The 16,660-nt window shown below is 46.4% G+C and overlaps 1 protein-coding gene across 2 annotated transcripts in view; it reads left to right on the forward strand.

Annotated features, from left to right (window-relative positions):
- The window catches only part of PLPP1 (phospholipid phosphatase 1), a 115,739-nt gene that overhangs the window by 86,908 nt on the left and 12,171 nt on the right, over positions 1-16,660 (forward strand). For both annotated transcript variants that reach the window (XM_015423225.1, XM_015423224.1), the window contains exon 4: positions 3,755-3,812. In XM_015423225.1, coding sequence (XP_015278711.1) covers positions 3,755-3,812 — 58 coding nt within the window. The remainder of the gene's footprint in view (positions 1-3,754; positions 3,813-16,660) is intronic.

A 16,660-nucleotide genomic window follows, 5' to 3' on the forward strand; every position in this document is an offset into this window, starting at 1 on the left:
GAAGGACAGAAACTATTGGGATTCTTATTCTTATTTATTTGTTAGCAGACAAACCTCTACATCCACACTGCTAAACTGAAATGGCAGAATGGTCGGCTTCTTCCATCGCCCCCTTTCCCAGTCAGGACAAAGAGACAGGAAGATGGGCCATAAAAATGCAAACAAATGCTCTCACGCCTACAGCCAACAGTAGCCTCCTTCCAATGAAGTCTTCAACACTCCATCTGAAATCATTACACAAAACAGCAGCCCTCTGCTTAGCCCCACATAAGCACAGGGAGATTGTTATGACTACTCTCGTAGCCATGGCAATGACGTCAGAGCCTGGTGTTCAGGCCTTCAATACAGGGGGTGGTGGCCCTGCCCCCCCCCAATAATATGTGAAATCGTCCCTGATTCTCTGTCCCATGCACTCCTTTGTCTGGATATGTTTTTAGGATTAGTCTAAAACACACCGAATGTTTATACTTCTATCTGTTCAGAATTTTCTTACTTTCAAGTCCCTATAACATCTTCTCCCATTTATGTGTACATGTCTGTATTTACTACTTCTGAACCTGCACATTTCTCCCAATGGGGACCCAAAGCAGCTTACAGTCACTCTCTTCCATCTTCTCTTCACAATAGCCCTGCAAGGTAGGTTAGGCTGAGCATGTGTAAGAGGCCCAAGATCACCCAACAAGCTTCCTTGGCCCAGTGGGGATTCAGACTGGGGTCTCATACATTCTCGTCCAACAACTACACCATGCTGGCTCTCATTCCCCCTGCCCTGCTAACCCTGCTCCTTTCTCAGTTGTATGAAATACAAGGCTTGTAGTAACGAGCTGAAACACTTAACATAACTGGTCATGTTATTACTGTCAAAGTCTTGGTTTAAAAAAGAAACTTGAAACGTGTGACATTTTATGGTGCCTCCGTTTTTATGGCTTTGCGAAAATGTAAAACTTCTTCAGAGGGTCCAGCTCTCTTTTGTACATATTACCGTAGTTCATGCATATTAAACAGAGCATGCAAACTATCTTGCGAACTCTGTCAAAAAGCATTAGAGGGATAGTTTCCCACTGTCTTGACAGTGCATTCCAGATTGATACCATCAGATGTGTTCAGGGCTTTGGGGTGGGGACACGCGCCGGAAGAGAGTTCCGGAACCTCTTCAACCAAATTATTTTCAAAATGTTTAAAAATTAATGAGTTTTCAGTATGCCGATTGAAAACTTCATTTCCCTCTTGAGAGTTCTGGCACCTCTTTTTCCACACACACAAAAAAGAAAAGAGCCCCGGATGTATTTAAACATGTGCTTTGGTATGCATGGCAGGAATCCAAGCTAGATAGCTTCCTATTAGGTGAGCCTCTTTCCCGCATAAAAGACTTGGACGCTTAGGGGCTCTTTCACAAAATAAGTGGTTTGTTCTTTTTTCTTTTTTTTTAAAGTAGTGCCAACATTCCGCTTGGTGGCCACAGTGAGAAACTGAACACAAACCCAGAACACCCATTTATCAGACTTGCTGAAATAAACCTTTCCAGGAGAAAAATACATGAAGCCAGTTGTCATGAAACAATAATATACAGTCTGATAGCTCTGGAGCCTGATATATGAACTGCTACTGGAGTGGATTGAGATCTTTTAAAAGGATTTAAAGGGGGCAAAGCAGAACAAAATGAGGGGCGCCTGATGTTTCCAGAGACAGGGTACTTTCACTTTGGGCAAAGCTTATTTATTTGGGTGGGAAAGGCGGTAGTGCAAAGGGGGCAAGGGTTTGCATCTGCTAGTGTAACGGCGGACTCTGGGAGGCTCACATCTGTGGCTGGCAGGGGAGACGGAATGTTCCGAGAGAGCTGCCTTTGGAGGAAGGGCCTCCCTGCGGATGGAGGAATGTTCAGCAGAAAAATAATGCTATTCTCTCTCTATGCCTGTATTTCTGTTTAAAATATTAAAACTGAAAAGTTGGAGGAGGGGGAGAGAAGGCCAACAAATGTGTGTGGCTGACAGGTGGAGCAAGGACAGAGCAAATCTCTAGATGGAACCCTTAACACCCTCAGTGGCTCTACTCGTTAGAAGTTTTGGCCTCTGTTTGCCAGAAGCAGAGGTCATTTCGGGGGGGATTACGGGGGATCGCAGTTCCCCTGGGTGAGGTACGGGGGGCGGGGCACATGACGAAGCCCCCGCCCCCTGCTTCCGGCAGCCCCGCTTCCGGCCCTCATTCAGCCAGGAGGAGGCAGGAGAAGAGGGAGGGTAAGTTGCTTCCTCCCTGCCTCGGGACTGTTGGGGGCGGGGTGTGTGGCCTTATGACACACTTCCAGTGATGTCAGGGGGTGTGGCCTTATGACACACTTTCAGTGATGTCAGGGGATGTGGCATATGCTAATGAGTTATGCTAATGAGTTCCTCTAGCTCTTTTTCTGCGAAACGACCCCTGGCCAGAAGTATACCAAAGCATGCAAAATAATAGAGGTTGTGCACTGCAGTCAGTGGAGTGGATCCTGCCCCTGTCCCGCCATACTACGAAGCGAAGGATGAAGCCTTTCTCCAAAGGAAAAGCAGCTTAAGTTGGAGGAAGTCTCCTTATGCTGGAACTTGGTTTTCAGACTTTGGAGAGTGGAGTAGAGTGATAGGGTAGGGGTGGGGGCTCCACCCCATGCATTAAACAACCCCCTCCCAGCATCTGCCTGCCTGCATTAGTCCCCCCCCCCCAGCAGATCCAGTGTTTCCAAGTACAAGATCATCAGAACTAGCTGTGTCTTGTGGAAAAGCTGTGTCAGAGGATTGAAATCTGTCTACTTACCACTGTAGTAAAAGTTTCCGGTTCAGATGTTGCCTCTGCTGTAGTTCATTGTCAGAGGGGGAGGTGTTTGTCCCATCTGCACCACTGGGATAACAAAACTGATCTACTGTTATAAGGCTACTACAAGGATGAGAGAGAGAGACTGTGAAGTGGTTTGAGCACATGATGCAGCATGTGAAGCTAAGCAGGTCTGGGTCTAGTTAGTGCTGGAATGGGAAACCTTGTAGGAACCCCATTTACACCCTGGAGGCCCTACTCTGGGCTCCCCCACCATCTGAATGGGTGGCAACCCAAGGAAGGGCCTTCTCAGTCACGGCACCAGAACTTTGGAACTCCCTCCCAGATAGGCTTGTCTGTCTGTATGCACAGAAGCGGTTTCAGGCCGTGTTCTGAAGAATCTCCCTATTCCTCAGGTGTGCTGCTTGTCAGAGGGCCCTCAAAGAGATCAACTTTACAGATGAAATGGGGCAGCATCTTTTTTTTTAAACTGTAACTGTCTCTTCTCCTGCAGTGTTCAGCAAAACGAGGGGTGATGAGTACACTCTAGGAATTCAGTCTACTGAGGCCTGTGGCCAAGCCAACAGACCAGTATGAGACGCACTGAGAGTACATGTGAGAGAGTGCACCCCAGAGTCCCCTGCAGCATACAGGGTATCCTGGCAGAGATAAGCTATGGAAAAATTTAATGGCTGACAGCAAGTTTGCAAACCACATTAGAGATTATTTCTTCGTGAAATGTACTCTGCAAAGCAGTACTTTTCCCTAGTCACAGTCCCCAATCCACACTTGGTGACTGAAAAATTTCCTCTGGAGTTAGAATAGGAGCATGCTTTGAGTAGAATTTTTTTCTCAAATGCCCTGTGTTGTAGTTGGCCCTTCTTTTTGCAACAGGAATTTGATGTAATGTTTGATTATTGTCATTGTGTGCAGTAAAATGCAGTCAACCCATGCTCGCTTTCTTGTTTTTCAGACTGTCATTTTACTCCGGACATTCTTCGTTCTCCATGTATTGCATGCTGTTCCTCGCAGTAAGTATATTCTTCAGCTGCCAGTTATAGGCATGTGTGCTTTTTAAAAGTTTTGTTCACATTGCTTAAAAATTTCCTTGGAGAGTTTGTGCAAGAGAAGCATTAAAACGAGGGGTGTGCATGGACTATGCGTGCTCTGAGACAGGTTAACTCAAGGTTGGTATGTTTTGGGCACTGTGTTCTAGATGAGCTCATTCAAAATCATGTAGGCTTGCTCACAGCTTGGAAGCACGTGGAGTCAAGAGGGGAATGAAGATGTAACAAGGTGTCTGGAGGATATGCTGGTAACAGCAAATGGCTAACAAAGTTGGTGCCTGTGTAGACTACTACTTCCGTTTCTTGAATGTTGTAACTTGGTAGTCTTATTAATTCTTGAGCTGCTGTGGAAGAAGTCAGGGGGCCAGCTCAAGGTTCTTCTGCCACCTTAAATGTGTTGGAGTGATCTGTGACGTTGTCAAAGGTGTTGGAGGGTGATCGGTCAGTGTGGGGAGCCGGCCGTTCCCATAGCAACGTGAGCCTTTGCTCACAAAAAGCTTCTGTTTGGGAAAGGCACGCCTTGAATTGCCACTCTAGGCTGCTGCCTGATCTGCCTTTATGGTTTGGCCAAGCCTGGGAAGAGAAGAACTCACAGTCATGTCATACAGGCAGTATGGATGTACAAACAGTACGGTTAAGGCGCCTTTCCCCCCAGACAACATCACTAAATTTACCAGGAGCAGCAGCGTGTCTGAATGTTGCAACAGAGCTGATCTAAACGGGTGTGGGCAAAAAGAGAGGCCTTCCTGTCCAGAGTCACCTCTAAGTATGGGTGGGGGGAGTGGGTAGCGTTACCAGCTTGACATACTTGCTTCCACTGTAAGGAAAGAATAGGAGGGAATATGCCCCATCCAATTTTGATAAAGTTAACATAGGCCCCGGTCAACCGGGAGACTTTGGCCCGGGAGAGGGACGGATCGGGGGCGCAGCAAACGGGCACGATCTCACCACAACATCTGGGAAGTGGCACGCACCCGTCCCCGATCCGTCCCTAAACCCTGAAAACCCGCTGCGAAAAAGAACCTCCTATACAGGCAGTATGGATGTACAAACAGTACGGTTAAGGCGCCTTTCCCCCCAGACAACATCACTAAATTTACCAGGAGCAGCAGCGTGTCTGAATGTTGCAACAGAGCTGATCTAAACGGGTGTGGGCAAAAAGAGAGGCCTTCCTGTCCAGAGTCACCTCTAAGTATGGGTGGGGGGAGTGGGTAGCGTTACCAGCTTGACATACTTGCTTCCACTGTAAGGAAAGAATAGGAGGGAATATGCCCCATCCAATTTTGATAAAGTTAACATAAATAACATTTTGTTGTTGTTCTACATGCTTTGGTGGTGTCTGTTAACTTTACCTTTTGGGAAGCAAGTGTGGTTATTGTTTAAGAATATTACAGGGTATGAATTCCAGTGACTCCTAAGGTCCTCTTACTGGGTTTTCTAAAGAATTGTGTTGGATCCAATGACGGGGAGTTGATTATGTCTTTGGTGACTGATGGAAGAATGTGTGTGGCTGCTGAAAGGGGAATCAAGGAATCTGCTCTCAGTGATGGAATGATGGTACAAAAGATCTGGGCTGTGGCGCTTTTGAGCAAATTTATTTATTCTATTTCTTTAATGTACAACCCTCCCTTACTGCCAGCGATTTGCTTGGCACCAGAGTAAAGACACTTTTGTTTACCTGGGCTTTCTGTTAAATGTGGTTTATTTGTGCTGTTTTCTTCCAATTTGTTGCTTATTTTTACAGCATTTTTTCACACCTTGTTTATTTTTCTGCAAAGGATTGTGCTGAGCCCCATCAGCATCTTCCCCCCGCCCCACCATGGCACCTTGTTGGCTTAATGCTGCCCAGTAACAAGGGAGTGCAGCACTCGGACATACAGCCAATAAGTCCTCATTTAAGCAAACTCTCTTCATCAGTAGAGGCCTCAAAGTGCTCACCAGGTTTTCTTGCACACCTCATTTTCCCCAAAAAAATTCTTTTTAAAAAATTATTTCAAAACTTAAAAAAAAACCCAGGCAGTCTTTATTTTAAAATTAATTTTCCAATTAACATCTCTAGTTCTGGTGTGAATTGCTCCTAGGAAGCAGCCTACTGAAACCTGCAGTTGGCCCACCTTGGTTCTGAACTTGGCCAGGGCTGTGGCTTCTTTCAAACCTGCCCCCTTCAGCTAGGACCTTATGAGTCTATACTAGTAAAGGTAAAGGTTTCCCTTGCTCGAAAGCCAGTCGAATCCGACTCTAGGGTTGCGGTGCTCATCTCAGTTTCCAAGCCCGAAGAGTCAGCGCTGTCCGAAAATGTTTCCGTGGTCATGTGGCCGACATGACTAAACGCCAAGGCGCACGGAACGCTGTTACCTTCCCACCGAAGTGGTCCCTATTTATCTACCTGCAATTTCTTGCTTTTGAACTGCTAGGTTAGCAGGAGCTGGAACCAGAGAGGGGAGCTCACTCCGTCATGTGGCACTCAGGTCTCGAACTGCTGAACTACCGACCTTCCAGCCTGCAGTTCAGCATCTTAACTAACTAGAGCTAATTAAATAATCTGAAGCTCCCTGATACAGTATGAGAGACCAAGTTTACTTCACATAAAAGATTTAGATTTGTAAAAAAACCCAAAAAACGGATTGTGCTTATAGAACATTGGAACACAAAAGTTTTCTGATTGTGTGCAACCTAATGCATTGTTTTCCTTGCTATAAAAATTCTAAAAGAAACAACTTAAAATTGCCACTGAGTTTTGTCGAAATGCATTCCAACTATTTTCTCTAGTTTCTGCCAAGAGAGAAGCAAATGCCAAAGCAGGTAGACCATCTAATCAAAATGGAGGCTTCATCTTTAGTGTCAGTCTGTTGTAGCAAACAGTAACCACAAACCCTGCAGTTGGTTCAGTGAGGAATGTAGGACTGGATTTCATAAATCATTCCCAATATGGCTTTGTGGCTATCTTTTAGACTGATTATAGTTCAGAAACTTTAAAGAACAAACACCTATGGGGTTTTTTTGTTTTGCATAAAAATGGTTCTGTGGTTCGACTGTTTACAGGGAGAACATTTTTAAAGGACACTTGGTGCTCAGTCACCAAGCCATGACTTCCATAAGTGGAGTTTTGTTTTATGATCTCTCTGATAAAATTTAAGACTTCTTTGATTCTTAATAGAATTGTAAACTTTGTGATTATTGGTCTGAAGACACAGATGAAATCCCTGCTCTTGTTTTGTTGGAAGCAGCGCTAAGAGCTTGACTGAGATCTTCCAGAAATTAGGTTTTATTTGTTCAGATCATTCATAATGGTCAAAGGCATGCCTCCTTTGCAGTACATGGCGTGAAAGCATCAGTCAATAGTGGCAATACTGTGGAGAGTAGAAGCTTTCTTTTAAAAACATCTCTGGTTCTGTCTGGTTTGACATGTGTAAAGAGTTTGGCGCAAGAAACCTTCCTGAGGATTCACTGGACAAGGTGGTAGGAGCGCTGACATCTCAGCTGGAGGCCAAAGTACTAGAAGAGGGTTTTAAAAAAACAAACAAACCTCTTATCCTATGTCACATTCATTTTTAAAGTGAAGCACTGCTCGTTCTGAAGTTACTGGCTGGTAGGAAATATATCTGCATATCAAATGGTAGCTTTAGGTGGAGGAACAGAGCACTCTGGTCAGTGAGTGGGTGAGACTATTGGGAAAAGCTCACTCATCTTCACCTCACCTTGTTTTAAAAATGACTATATGGATTCGTTCTTTGTCCCCATTTTTGGATAATACCTATATCTGACCGCGTTGCTTTGGTGTAGTAGGTGAAGAATTGCCTACAGTACCTCACTGGGCATCTAAGGTCTGCGTGGCTTGGAACCTTGGGATATTTTGGCCCTTGAGCCCTTAGTCACTTCAACAGATAAAAATCTGCCAGACTCCACGTCAATGAACTGGGGTTCTTACTAGTTAAAAATGGGCTGGGAGTGTTGCAACTCTGAGACCTCTGTTTTCTTTGCCAGATAAAACTGCTTGGCTGTATGCCTGTAAAGCAGGCAGTTTAGAGGCCCTGGGGCTGCAACAGCCTCCACCATTAAATGGGGGTAAGACACCCAGCTTGCTAGCAGAGGGTGGGCAGAGTGTTCTTTTCCTCCTGGCATACCAAGGATGAGTTGAGGCAAGCTGCTCTGCTGTTTCTTCTGCACCCTGTCTGTTTACTTCTTACAAAATACCCTTCTTATATCATGTCTCCTCTATCACGGCAGCAGGATTGCTGGATGCTGTGTTGGCTGAGTTCCATTTACTCATGTAGATAGTGTTTTTGTAATCAGACAAACGTAACCCTTGATCATTTCGGGGATGGCTTAGTAAATAAGCAGTAGATGAAGATGGTCTGCTGTCTTCAGTCCCCCATCCCCATTGATATTAAACGGGAAAAGCTAGAACGTGCCATACTTTCTGTAGGCTTGTTTTGTGCCCCAAACCTTCAAGGCCAAGTTTTGTGCAGCAGTGCAGGACTTGTTTCTGCCTGTGGTAGCAGCTTGCTGCTTGCATGATGCAGAGGCAGTTGCCTCTCTGTGTCGACCTTTCAGGACTCCAAACTTTCCCACGTGGCAGCCCAAGAGAGCTCTGCCATTGGCCCCACATCAAGTCTGGTGTGCCTGATAACCTGTTTCCAATGTACTTTCCGACTGGCTTCATCTCACTGTTTGCACGCTCGGCTCCAGCTGTACTTCTGCGCTGCTTGTGACTCCCCGCTCCTTAACATGTGGCATTACTCACAGCTTTGCATTAATCAAAGCCAGACTTCTTGAAATGTCAGCCTCCTGAGGGCTGGAGGAATCTGATGTATGATACTGTGACTGACTGCACACACACACACACACACACAAAACCCCTCCACCCCAGATCCAAAGGAATATGGTAGTTATGAACCACACTGACAAGTAAATTAGGGGCTCTGCAGGATTTGGGAAACCAGTGGAGCCCCAGTCTCCCCTCAGTTCTTTTTTGGAGCTTGCTTCAAACTATTTCCCTTTAACTTTCTCCAGATTGCTTGTTTCAGAGGAAGTGTTTGCTCTGGCCTACAAGCAGATACCATGGTTTGTCAGTTTCTTTAAAGAAACGTGCTGAACCACAAGCACAGGATTGGAAGGACTGCTGCCTGTTGTCAGTGTCCCCCCCTCCCAGTGACCCTGAGGAAGGGCTCCAGTAGATTTATGCTGTGGTTGTAGGAGAAGCTTGTGCGTATTAACTTATTTTGCATCACGTTGCTTACATCTGATTTCAGTGAGGGGGTGACACAAACTAAGCAGACAGGGGCGATGGTCCACTCTGCTTCTAGTGCAAGGATAGGGAGAGAGCAGACCTCCTCTAGCTGGGACTGGAATGATTCCTGATCTCATTGGCAACCAGATTCTCTGGGCTGAAGAATAATCTCTCTCCAAATTGTGAAACAGGGTAGTATAAATAATGCCTCTAAACCTGTGCTTGGCGTTTCAAATTGGTTTGATTATTGACAAATTATATACAGGTGGATTAAAGCCGTGGTTCCCAGACTTTTTTATTTACGGACCGTCCGCATGAGAGTGGTTGCACTAATAGGATCCATTGATTGAGAAAATGCATAATGCCAGGAATGACTATGAATTCAGTTATGCTTTTAAATGAATTTTTATTTTATTAATCACAATAGCATCTACAGACATTTTTATTTTATTAATCACAGTAGCATCTACATACAGTAATAAGCCATATATGTGTGAGACGTATTATTTATTTGGCCTATGGAAGTTAATGTTTGCTTATTTATTATACTGAGTCATTTAATGAGACGGTAGGTGCCGTTTTACTGCTTTCGGAGACTGGAAGTCTCGTTGACAGTACAGACCAGTGACTTGATGCAGTATAAGAAAGCCTTATATGTTTGTATAGTTTGAAGATATAGGTGTAGATGCCTAGAATGACCCCTTTGCTTAGCCCAGTGTGTACTCATGGGAATTCACTTGGATATCTAGAGAGCTTTTCAGTCCTTGATAGAACAATTGGTGATGGCTTATTTAGAATTTATCTCAGGTTTTCAGTGGTAAGTTGTCTCCCAAAGGATCAGAATCTAACACAAATAATGATTGAAGTACGAAGTGTTCTTTTGGAAGGAATTCTCAATTGTGCTGGATCCAGGCATGATCGGGGTCCCCTGGCTGCTCCCTTCCCATGGCCTTAGCAGTGGCACTTTGGCTGGCAGAAGGGGGAACCTCGTCTCCAGAGTGCACTGTCAGAAATCTGGGCACATGGTGAGCTTCGGGTCTGATAATGTAGTGATTACTAATTCAGGTGGCAATAAAAGAGACACCCAGGGGCACATTAATGAGCAACCGGATTTATTCCTGCATAGGCTTTGAGTCAGAGTTCACTTCAGATGCGTGAACTGTCTGGGCAATGACCCTTCCTCCCCCTGCAATTACCAGTTTACCCTGGAGTTTTCAAGAGGGAGGCGATGTGTCCCAGTAAACGTAGCCAGGATTTTGTGGATTGTGGGGCAAATGTTTTTCTGGTGGAGTGGAATTTGAGGCTTGGAGTGCATGTGCATGGAGCCCCCCCCCCTTCTTCCCAAAAGCATTTAAAGGGATCCTTTAAATGCTTTTGAGAAGAAGCAGGGATAGCCTGTCCCCCCCCTCTCTCCCTCCTGCAAGATTTAAAGGATCCTCCAGCTGACCGGCGGGCTGCGTGCTCCCCACCGGTCAGTTGAAGTGCCCTTTAAATCTTGCAGGAGGGGAGCGAGAGGGGTGTGCGCCCCCCCACTTCATTTCAAAAGCATTTAAAGGATCCCTTTAAACGCTTTTAGGAGGAAGGGGGCCTTTAAGAAGCAGGGGCCCTTTAAGGAAGAGGGCAGAGCCCCCAAATAACCTCACTGTAGCTACAAGCCAGCCGGTGAAGCTCCTGGCCTCTGATGGAGCTTTGGGCCTTTCCTAGGCTGCCAGAGATGTGGGAGGGGCCAGGGAAGCCAAGTGACTGGCCCACAAGGAAGCCACTGGCCGAACAGCAGTCCCTTAAAGGGCAGCAGCCCATACCTCCATTCAAGGTGCAGGCATTTCCAGCTGTTACTGGAGATGGGAGGGGGTGGGCGATAAGAGCCGGTATGCCCCAGCCAAGCCTCGCATGAAAAGAGGTTCCCCTCACGAGTAGACAAGTAGCCCTGATTGGGCGGATGCACGCTTCAGGGCCTCTAGCTAAGGATGGTCTGATGCTGCCTTCCTGGATAGGGGCTCAGAGGAGATGGACCCAGCTGGGGAGAGGCATGGTTGCACTGCAGCCAGCCAGCTGATGGATGAAACCCAGCTGGCAGCCGGACTGACACACAGGTGGGAGGGCAAGGCCATGGAGGTGAGCCGGGGGGGGGGGGAAGGTACAGGTGAAGGGAGATGAAAACCTGTCCACGCTGGATGGATTCGCAGACCCCTTGCAATAACTCCATGGCATCCCCACCTCGGTCCCTGGCCCACCCACAGGTTGGGAGCCACTGGCTTAAGGGTGTTAGTGATGCCTCTACAACTGTGGGGTGATCTTTGTGTGATGTTAGTCATAACCTCTTGCTGGCAAGGACATTTTGTTAGAGGGATTAAGACGGTGCTGGGTGAACACTGAGCAGTCCTGGAGATGCGGACGGCGTTGGAACAGAAGCGTCTTCTTGGAGTTTTGAGATGCGTCTGTGCCGTAGTGAAGAAACTAGCGTGGCTGTGGGGTATGGGCTAGAAGAGAAGTTCTTCCCGGGTCACAGAATAGTAGCAAAAGTTGCTCAGTTGAAATGCTCATTGCTAGCAGTGCGAACTGGCTGTTTTAACTGGACGAGGTAACAATAGTTACCTCCACCCACCTTTTCCCCTTCCTTTCTGACTGCAAGAGGTTTGCATCTGTTTCCTGGTGTTCTGAATAAAGGGAGTGATTCATACTCATGCACTTTTCTTGTGGGCGGTTGAGAGGGCATGTTGTCTATTATTTGGCTGGCATAAATGGAGCAATGACTTGGAATGGAGTGGGGGGGGGAGAAAGAGAAACAAGGCTTTTGGAAAGACTCCCCCCCCCCATCCAGCTTTTATAAAATTGCCTTAAGGAAAAATACTTTTGTAATAAAACCTAAGATGCATAAAACATGGTTTTAAGATGTTCTTTCTTGGAATCTCAATTCTGGCTCGCTGGGAAGCTGTCCTGAGCCTTAGTGACTCAGGAATGGAAAGATTTACTTGAACATGGAAATTGGACATGTCCCTGCCTATGAAAATGCAGCTGTCATCTTTTCTTTAGCATTTGCATTGATAGCCATAAGCGTCTCCTTCCCTCTCCCCACCAGGATGGAAAAATGAAAGCGTCTGTAGAGGTGATTTCATGTCTGTCTTAAACCTGTTCTTATAGGAGCATCCTGGGAGACGGGACTGCGGAGCTGACGGAGAAGCTGGCTGCACTCTGTACTTGGAATCCAGTCTCATGCTGGACCTGAAGCTTCAGAGGGCAGCTGTGTGCTTAATGCTTAGCTGAGCTTTTGAAATGGGCAGAATATGAACAGGTCGTAACCCGTGCCTAAGATTGACCTGGGATTTAATTGTAAACTGGAGCAGCCGTGTTGCTTCGGCGCGGCCCCTTTGTTTCAGATAACTGCAAGGGGAGAGCTGTTTATAGAATCTCGCTTCTGTTAAGCCTTCTTTAAATTTGTTCCTGGTGAGGTAAATAAACCACCCAAAATGTTTACCAAATGGCTTAGGCACAGTCATGGCTTATCAAGATGGTTAGTAGAGTTTTAAAAGTCCTTGTTTTCATTGAGACGGTTCACATTTGCTTTCAGCACAACATGATAAAATTCCCTTTAGGCCACCTTAGTTCCTAACCTCACAATTATAGTTGTTTGTTAGGTAAGCGGGAGACACTCACCACCTTGTGTCTGACAAGCAGAGAAAAGGGAGTGGAATTCTCTCTGCTGCTTATGGGCGGAACTGAGACTAGACCAGGGGTGGCCAAACTTGCTTAATGTAAGAGCCACACAGAATAAATGCCAGATGTTTGAAAGCCGCAAGACATGAACAAATATTACACACGTTTTTATTGGGAAATATGCGAATTTGCGTTTTATTAATATTAAATGAGACTGCCAAAAATAAAAACAAAAGGGGTAAAAACAGATATTTATTTGTTTGCTAATGATATTTGTCTGAGAGAGAGAGAGAGAGGTGGAAAGAAAGCAAATAGATGGGGGAGGGAGGAAGGAAGGGAGACACAAAGAAAGAGAGAGAGAAACAAAGATGGGGAGCCTGCCGGGAGCCACACAATATGTGTGAAAGAGCCGCATGCGGCCCCTGAGCCACAGTTTGGCCACCCCTGGAGTAGACTGAATGAGCGGTTGTGCTGGAGCTGCAGCCCTCCTGACTAACTGACTTGAAGGTTAAGGTGGTACTTTAGCCCAGCACTGTGCAAGTCACTAGTCCACAGTGTTTTATTAGCACATCTGCTTAGGCATTCAGTGTAAATAGTTTGGGTTGCATCAGCGCCCAGAAGGGAGGCTGGGAGCCCTTCCCTGTGTGCTTGCCTCTCAGTTTTTATTCTCCCTACTTGCCTAAGCAAGTGGTTATTTACAGGCTTTCCTTGTCTCTGTTGCAGTGTTCTCTGGAGAGTAGCAGCTTGTGTTGCTAGATCCTTGAGGCAGATTTGGAAAACTAAAAACCGATCAGAGGAGGTCGTTACTGACATGCCCTGCTTGGAGAGGACCCAGAGGCATCTGGCTGGCTGCTGTAGAAAATGCATGCTCTATGGTTTTCTGATCCAGCAAGACATTGTTGGTGCCATGTTCTTACTAGAATATAGCCTACAAAATACTGTGGCAGTATGAAAGAGGGGAAACTACCCATTACCGATGAAAAACATATTTTAAAAAATCCATTTTGAAAAACTTACACAAGTGCATAAAAAACACATACGATTACATATCATAAATGTATATGTTCCGAGGGCGAGCCTCCCCAGGGATGGCTGCCGCCACTCAGGACTCCGACGCTGCCGACCCCCCATCTCCCGACCTCCGTGGAACTTACCAGAGGGCAGGGCCGGCCTGCCCTGACACCGCCAAGTTCCCCAATTCCCGATGGAACGACTGCGGGCCATCTGGGCACCGCCGCCCCAGATGAGCGACAGGCCCTGCGGAAGGAAGCCCCTGGAGGAAAGGAGGCCGCCCACGGCCCAGAGGGAGGGAGAAACACGGGGGAGGGAGGGAGGGAGAAACACGGGGCCGCCATGGCTATCGGATTGAGAGAGAGACCTGGGAAGATGCCACACCCACGGCTCAACGTCCCGGCTTAAGAGGAGGGGCTGGGGCCGGTGGGAAGGATGAAGGGTGGAGCACAAGGAAAGACAGGTGACACAAATAGGGAATAAAAGGAGGACCGGAGGCAGAGGCCGGGGAGGATGAGGCACTGGTGACGTGAGAGAGGACAAGCTGAGAGAGAGAGAGCGCATTGTCTGACCGGCCAAGGGAGAGCAGAGGGTGGTGACATAACCTCCTCTTCTCCCGATAGTCTGAGGCCTCTACGGTTCCTTGGGGAGGTGGGGCAGGGTGGCTGACAATCTGCAGCAGTCAGGATCAAGCAAGAGCGACAAGGGGTTGTCCAGCTCGTGTGACAGTATATATTAGGAACAGGAAGATCCAGTGGCTACTCACAAGAAAAAGTTGCATAAGAAGAACCGAATAATGTCATTGCACAGTCAACCACCAATCAAAAAGTTGAAAGCACACATATATTCCGGCTGCTAGGAGAACCTTTCAGATCCTGTGCATGTTATTCCTCTGTATGGGTGAGGATATTAGAGCAGGCGGCCAGGGTGGATTAAAGGGCCTAGCTTACTCAGTTGATGTTAATCAAATCATTCCCTATTTCAGATAAATAAATGTTATTCTTTCCTTCAGGTACAACGGGTGCTTCTTTCTGTCCTGTATGAAGCCACCAATCAAACAATACTAGTTTTGCTCTAGCCAGGCAACCTTGCATCAAGCAAGAGAGAACTGTGCCTTTTAGAGAGAAACCGTTGGAAACTTCCCTGACTGTACAATGATGTTTCTTGGGCAGCTTATTCATGTTCACTTGCAAGGAGCCACTGGATCTTCTTGTTCCTAATATATACATTTCTTCTATGTAATTGTATGTTTTTCTATATAATTAGGTAAGTTTTTCACAATAGATTTTTGAAGATATTTTTCATAGGCAGTGGGTAGTCCCCGCCCCCCTTTGTAGGCTGTGTTGAGGCATTGCCTTTTTATTTATCTTTTTATTCTAATGCAGCCATTTGGCTCTAGCCAGGAGTACTGAGGCTTCGGCTGCGTGCTTGATCTCCTGCCGAGGTCCTTTTCTGACAGCAAACATACTAGCTGGGGTATTCAGGGAAGTGGAGCAGCCAAAGTTCCATGGAAATCCAGTGCTGTGAAAACAACAGCAGAGAGATCTTCTCTTCTGTCTCACCAGATGGCTGTCGGGAGATAAAATGAGCCTGGAAATGCAAAGGTTTAATTTGGCATTCTGTGGTGGAAAGGGATGCTGAACCGGGGCACCAGAAAGAGGGGGGACCCTCAAACTGGCCCAAGGAAGACTGAATGCCAGGACCAGCTGAGGGTTCATTAAAGGGGGGGGGGACTAATCACACTTTTGCCTCACCCTTCTTTGGAGGGGCTCGGTTCTTCCTTCCATTTTATTGTCACAACAACCTGAAAAGTAGGCTGCCCTGTGAGAGCACCCACAGTCTTTCCGTGAGCTTTATGGCTGTAAGGAGACTTGAGCACAGACCTCCCTGGTCCTAGTCCAAATTCATATCACAATATCACACAGGGTCAAATAAGACTGTTCAGGCCTTTGAGTTTATAAAAAGCCCAGAAGGGCGGGGGGGCAGATTAAGATTTTCAAATTCTCTGCTCCTGTGATTCCTTTTTGAGTTGAGGAAGAAGATAACCTTTTTCTGCTGGTTGGGGAGACCCCCTCAGATTACAATCTATATTGGATTTTAGCTGTATGCTCTTAGCTTTCCTGCTAAGAAGGACCGACAGATTACAGACTCAAAGGGGACAGACAGCCACTTCTTTCTAAACTCTGCAAGTCAGAGGAGGCTGTAGCGGCTCTTGGCTTTAGGATCCAGCTATGAACTGATAATTTGTTTTCTTATACTAAATTAAGCTCAGATCTGTATCAGTTTCCCTACCAGCCTTTGTTTTGGGTGATGATGAGTTGTTACTTAGCAAAGCCTATAAATCTAAGAGCTTTAGTCGCATTTGAAGCCCTTGAGGTTACTTATGCCACAACGGATGTTTTCTGCTGGCTTGTTGGTTCAAGGCCAGTCGCTAAGGAACCCAAGATCTAGTGGCTATTTGGATTTACAAAATACTCTTCTTCAGTGTTCAGGAACTGCTCCCGTCATGTGGTGTTGTGCATAAGGGCCACTTAGGGTTCCCTGCAAAAGCACTTCATTGGGTGGGAAATGATATGAAAGCAATGCATAGAATAGTTGCACATGTTGACAGCACATGTGGACTTCTTGCTTACATGTACAGTTTATCTCCGTGGCAGTGGAAAAGGTACTAGTGTGCCATGTTCCCTCTAAGCTGCGGGTTCTTGTGAGCACAAATTCAACTTTGTGAGCAACTAGCATTACAGTTGTGAGCAAGTGACTTGGCTACTGCATAAATCAGTTTGCTTTGGAGCCATCCTTCCTGAGCTAAGACAAAAATGTGTGAGCTGGAGACTAAAAAACTGTGAGCCAGCTCACACGAACTCGGCTTAGAGGGAACACTGCTAGTGTGTCTGTTTGGGTGTGTGTCACATGTGAC

Source organism: Gekko japonicus, unplaced genomic scaffold (genome assembly GCF_001447785.1).
Source record: "Gekko japonicus isolate JY-2015 unplaced genomic scaffold, Gekko_japonicus_V1.1 scaffold862, whole genome shotgun sequence".
NCBI classification, from domain to species: Eukaryota; Metazoa; Chordata; class Lepidosauria; order Squamata; family Gekkonidae; genus Gekko; species Gekko japonicus.